Source organism: Echinops telfairi, unplaced genomic scaffold, assembly GCF_000313985.2.
Source record: "Echinops telfairi isolate 266 unplaced genomic scaffold, ASM31398v2 ScPeMD7_7459;HRSCAF=8497, whole genome shotgun sequence".
Classification (NCBI taxonomy): domain Eukaryota; kingdom Metazoa; phylum Chordata; class Mammalia; order Afrosoricida; family Tenrecidae; genus Echinops; species Echinops telfairi.
This window is the reverse complement of record NW_022111359.1, coordinates 7,013,903-7,019,214: the sequence shown is the minus strand read 5'-3', so window position 1 is coordinate 7,019,214 and position 5,312 is coordinate 7,013,903. Positions and strand designations below refer to the sequence as shown.

Here is a 5,312-nt window from a genome sequence, read left to right as displayed (position 1 = left end):
ATGGAAGACCCAGTGGTGCGGCCTTCGGTGTTCGTGGTAGATGGACAGACTGGCATCCCATTCACCAGGCTGGGGCGCGGCCATCAGAGCCGAGCCTGCAGTGCTGGTCAGCTGGGCCTGGGCCTTCTGTTGCTGCTTCTGTGCATAGGGCTGGCCTTGCAGGGCTGGTTCCTGCTGCACCTGCACTGGCGGCTGGACAGGGTGGATGTGCTCCTACCGGTGAGTGGGGCTGGGGGCTCCCGGGTCCCTGTGCATCTGGATGGGGTGGGGGGTGGGCGTGGCGGTGCATGTGCACAGGATTAGGGATTGTCCAGCTCAGAGCTCGGGGCCAGTGAACTCACGTCCCGGGTTGCCAGGGAATGGGTGGAGAAGCAACATGGGTGTTCTAAATCGGACGGTGGTAGTGACTCTTTGTACTCTGTTCCAACCACTGGGCTGGAAGGTACGTGAATGATATGCCAATAAAATAAAGCTATAAAAATAGGTTGCATAGCTTCTCTCTTCAAAAATTATAAAACTGTAAAAAAGTTAACAGAAACGGCATGGGTGGTGCCCAGCAGTGAGTGGCTGCTTGTAGAAGCCCCGTGAATAGGCGTTGACATGAATAGTGTGGGCTAGTGGTCGTCTGGGCTCCAGAGGGTTTCAGGGCCATGAACTTTGGTAAGCAGACCACCGAGACTTTCTTGCAAGACCCCTCTGGGTGGTTTCAACAGCCACCCTCTAGGTTGGTATCAGAATGCCTAACTGTTTGCTTCACCAGGAGCTCCTAGTATTCCTATCAGTTATTATTGTGATCAGCCTCCCTATTATCATCTAAGGAGCCCTGGTGGTGTGCAGTGAACCCTCGTTTATCGCGGTTCATCTGTTCTAGACCCTACCGTGATAAATGAAATTCCGCGAAGTAGGATTCCTTATTTGTAAATCAAATATTTTCGTAGTTAGAGCATAGAGGACATGAAAAAACACCCTCTAGTCACCATGACACTCGTATTACCCAATTTATTAAACGAAAAAGGGAAAATACAGTAAAACATTTTGGACGTTACAATGATCATTTATTATTTATTATATTATTTATGGCATCAAGCGTGTACAGTATGAGCCAATCGGTGGCAGTCATGACAGAGCATGCGCTGTGACGCAAAAACCGCGATAGAGTGAAGCCGCGGAAGTCGAAGCGCGAAGTGGCGAGGGTTCACTGTAGTGGGTTACGCCTTGGTTTGCTAACTGCAGGCTCAGCAGTTCGAAACCACCAGTCGCTCCTTGGAAGAAAGATGAGGCTTTCTACTCCCATTTCCAGTCTCAGAAACCCACGGGGGCAGTTCTACCCTGCCCTGTAGGGTCGCCATGAGTCCGCATCGACGAGGGCAATGAGTTTGATTTGATTTGGGTTATCACCCGGGGGTGGGGATGGGGGGAGGTTGACAGCTTGTCCTTTTTGAGCATCTGTGTCAGTTTCTGGTTTGGCTGGGGACCTGTCTGTCAGCTGTGTCCGTGAGTCTACGTATCCAGGGCTGTGACCGGGCGATCTTGTCTCTGTGCCCTTCTGCTGGTGCCTAGATCCTGTGCCCATGTCTCCTTCCATGTGTCCATGTGCTCGTCCACGTGTCCATGTCTGTCCCCATGCCTTCGAGGAGATGGATGGACACTGTGGCTACAATGGGCTCAGGCATAGGATGGCTCAGGACCGGCCGTGTCTTGTTCTGTTGTGCATAAGGTCACTATGGGTGGAAACCGACTCCATGCCACCTGTGACCCGTGTGGTCATCCTGTGTCCAAGTATCCACCCGGCCACCCGGCCACAGTCTGTGCATTGGTGCCGGTCTGTGCGCACACCAGTCTGCTGTGGGTGTCTGGAACTACAGACACGTGGGATCCACCAACCGGAGGCCCCCGTGTGTCTTGTCTGGGTCAATGTCTGGGTCTGTGCCCGGGGCCACGCCGAGTCCCCCGGCCAGCTGTAGTCCAGGTGCTTGTGTCCACGTAGCCCAGGTTTGCCTCGTTTTACTCGCTCAGTTAGCACGCCCCACGTGGAAGCAGCCTGCCCGTCAGTGCGGTGGCGCCTCCAGGTTACGACGGACTAGGAAGACTAGGAGGAAAGGCCTGGAGGTCCCCTTCTGAATCCAGCCCAGGGACCACAGTGGTCGGCTCCGTAGCAGATGAAAGAGGCAGCACAGGACTGAGAAGGAGCTTCTTCCGCGCTGCACTGGGCTCCTTGGGGGCGGGGAGGTGGGGGAGGAGGGCGGGGAGGTGGGGGAGGAGGGCGGGGCCACGACCTGACCACAGCCACAGGTGCCGAGGACTGGCGGTGTTTCCACGAATCCATTCCTCACGCCCTAAGCAGATCCCCTCCATCTCTCAGAGGGGGAAACTGAGGCCCAGAGAGGCATTGGGGCCGCCAGGCTAGGAGGTGTGCATGCGGCTCTGTGCGCACACCTGAGGGTGGCGCCTGGCATCGGTACAGCTCACAGCCACCTGTCTGTGATGCGGAAAGGCGCCTGGGTGGCACCGTGGTTAAAGCGCTCAGCTGCTCACCCAAAGGCTGGAGGTTCAAACCCACCAGGTGCTCCCTTCGTGGGAGAAAGAAGAGGCTGTCTGCTCCGTGAGGATGGCCACCTCGGGAGCCCTCTGGGGCAGTACGACTCAGTCCCGTGGGGTCGCCACGAGTTGGTATTGACTCCCCAGCAGTGGGTTTGGGGTGGTGTAGGGGTGTCTGGGTGACATCAGGGGTGGCCCTCATTCCCCTCACTGTGGGCTCCTCTACCTTTCAGACCGGAGACGCTGGCTCCTGGGAGCAGCTGATTCGAGGTGAGTCAGGGCCCGGGGAGGGGACAGAGTGGTTCCCACGCTGCATGCCGCCGCCCTCCCCCCCCATCCCCACCATTGCCCAACACTATTTGGAGAACTGGCTACGGTCCCACAGGTGCCCCTCCCCCTGGCCTGAGAAGAGGAAGTTTGGGCCACTCAGGAAGGGTGGGGCTGGCACTGGGAGACAGACTCAGGGACCCCTAAAAGGTGCCAGCCCTGCGGGGGTCCAGAGCTGACCCTGACCTCACACTGCCTTCCCCTCTGACCTCTGACTCTCTGTCCCTAGAACGGCGTTCCCACCAGACCAACCCAGCCGCACACCTCACAGGTGAGGGGACTCTGGGGTCTGGGGGTTGGCCCCGGGAAGGGACATGTTGGGGTGTCTTGGGGAGACCAGGCAGACCCCTCTCATGCCTGGAGAGGTCCTTGCCTCCTCGTCACTGCTGTTTGGGACAATCCTCACTCACCCTCATGCAATAGATGTTCACAGAAAGGCCCGGGGCTGGTGGGGCGTGGGGGGGTTCACTCCTTTTAAATTCCATTCATTCCATGAAAGGCCTGTGTAGTGCTCACGATGAACGCTGGTGGTGTCGCAAAGGGTCAGCAGTTTGAAACCACCCGCTGCTCCTTGGGAGAAAGATGAGGCTTTTACTCTGGCCTGGAGGGTCGCTCTAAGTCAGCATCGACTCGATTGCAGTGGGTTGTGGGATGTTTTTGTCTCTTTGTGACGTGCCAGAGACCAAGTCTGCCTCACGGGTTAGTTTATCAAGCCCTGCGTAAGCTCCGCTAATAGCTCCCTTTCCGGGGAAGGAGACCTGAGGTTCCTGCACAAGGAAAGGCACGTCGTTGCTCCGCACCTCTGTGCACGCCCCCCTGCAAAGCCAGTGGTGCTGCAGGGGAAGCATGTAGCTGCCAACTGAACCCACTGACAATGGCCTCCGTAAAGATCGAGAGGCCGGGAAACCAAGCTTGTGGGATTTCCGATGCTGTCCACCTTTGCGGAAGCAGGCGGCCTCCTCTCCCCCCACCCCTGCAGCCTGGGAAACCCCAGAGGGCAGTGCTCCTGTGTCACAGGGCACAGCTGTGAACGGACACTGGCCCCATAGGACCCCGCTGCGCCTACAACAACAAAGCCTTTCTGAGCCTGAGTTTCCCCATTGGCAAATTGGAAAGGAAGGGGTTCACCTACCTAAAGTCTAGCACTGAGATGGGGCTCAGGGGTGGGTGGGGAGTGGCCTGGGGCCCTGTTGCCTGGGGCATGTATTAACAGCCTGCCCCCCCCCCCCATATCTCTCCACAGGGGCCAATGCCAGTTGGACAGCCACTGGGGGTCCACTGCTGTGGGAGACACAGCTGGGCCTGGCCTTCCTGAGGGGCCTGGACTATCGCGATGGGGCCCTGGTGATGTCCCAGCCTGGCTACTATTACATCTATTCCAAGGTGCAGCTGGGGGGCCTGGACTGCCCTCATGGAAAGGCCAGAAACTTGCCAGTCACTCACAGCCTCTACAAACGCACGCCCCGCTACCCTGAGGAACTGGAGCTCCTGGTCAGCCGGCAGTCCCTCTGCAGGCAGGCAGCCAGCCCCCGGATCTGGTGGGACAGCAGCTTCCTGGGTGGTGTGGTGCACCTGGAAGCTGGGGAGGAGGTGGTGGTTCGTGTGACCGAACATCACCTGGTCCGCCTTCGAGACGGGACACGGTCCTACTTTGGGGCGTTCATGGTGTGATGCCAGCGGTCGTAGAGGGTGCTTCCGGGGGACACCGACAGACCTTGGGGGAAATCTGGGGGACTCCCAAACTCAGCAGGTACCACCAAGGACCAAGCACAGAGCCGCTTGCAAGACTGAAGGATCAGAAGGCGCCTGCAGAGGTCCAGCCAAGGACAACCCTGAAATGGGATGCTCCCAACCAAGACTTGGGTGGGGTAAAGCTAATTTGCCTGATACTCAGGAAGAAGGAACCAGGGGCAGTTGGGGTGTTTATGCTTTTGAATCAGAGGACAGGGGAGACGTGAGGCAGTATCACCGCCCACCCCTGCCTCAGGAATGTGGGTTGGGGCAGATTCATCACCAGGACCCACTTCAGTGGAGAGATCCAGCCAGCGGCACCCACGGATCCAGTCACACCGTCGAGTCCCACCTACAGGCTGGTGGCCGTCCTCCAGCCTGCCATCCAGCGGTACGCTCAGAGACGTATGCCCAACAACGCCCTGGTAAAACATGTGACACCCACCCCCCTCCCGGAGGAGGCAGCTTTATGGTGTTTGCCAATTTCCCTGGTGTAAATACTCCCACCGTGGCCGATTTCCTGTGTGCCATCTCCCGAAGGCTTCAGGGCACCACGATGTCCCTCCAGAGCGGGAGTGCCACACAGTGGCCAGTCTGCTCCGCCGCATAGCAGACACATTGGAAATGCCTGCTGGTTGGAGGAAACCGCAAACAAAGACCGAGTCCCGCCCACAGCCTCACAGGCCATTGGCAGCGCTGCTCCACAGTCCCGGATG

General features: G+C 58.1%; 1 protein-coding gene across 2 annotated transcripts; it reads left to right on the top strand.

Annotated features, from left to right (window-relative positions):
- On the top strand, window positions 1-4,687 carry TNFSF14 (TNF superfamily member 14). Of its 2 annotated transcripts, XM_004714237.2 has the most exons (5): window positions 1-106; window positions 1,988-1,992; window positions 2,772-2,808; window positions 3,095-3,136; window positions 4,109-4,687. In XM_004714237.2, exons 1-5 carry the CDS (start codon window positions 1-3, stop codon window positions 4,534-4,536), a joined length of 618 nt encoding a protein of 205 aa, XP_004714294.1. In that variant the 3' UTR covers window positions 4,537-4,687. The 2 variants fall into 2 exon arrangements, with proteins under 2 accessions (XP_004714294.1, XP_004714293.1); XM_004714236.2 differs by lacking the exon at window positions 1,988-1,992 and having other exon boundaries at window positions 1-219.
- Window positions 4,688-5,312: the final 625 nt, after the last annotated feature.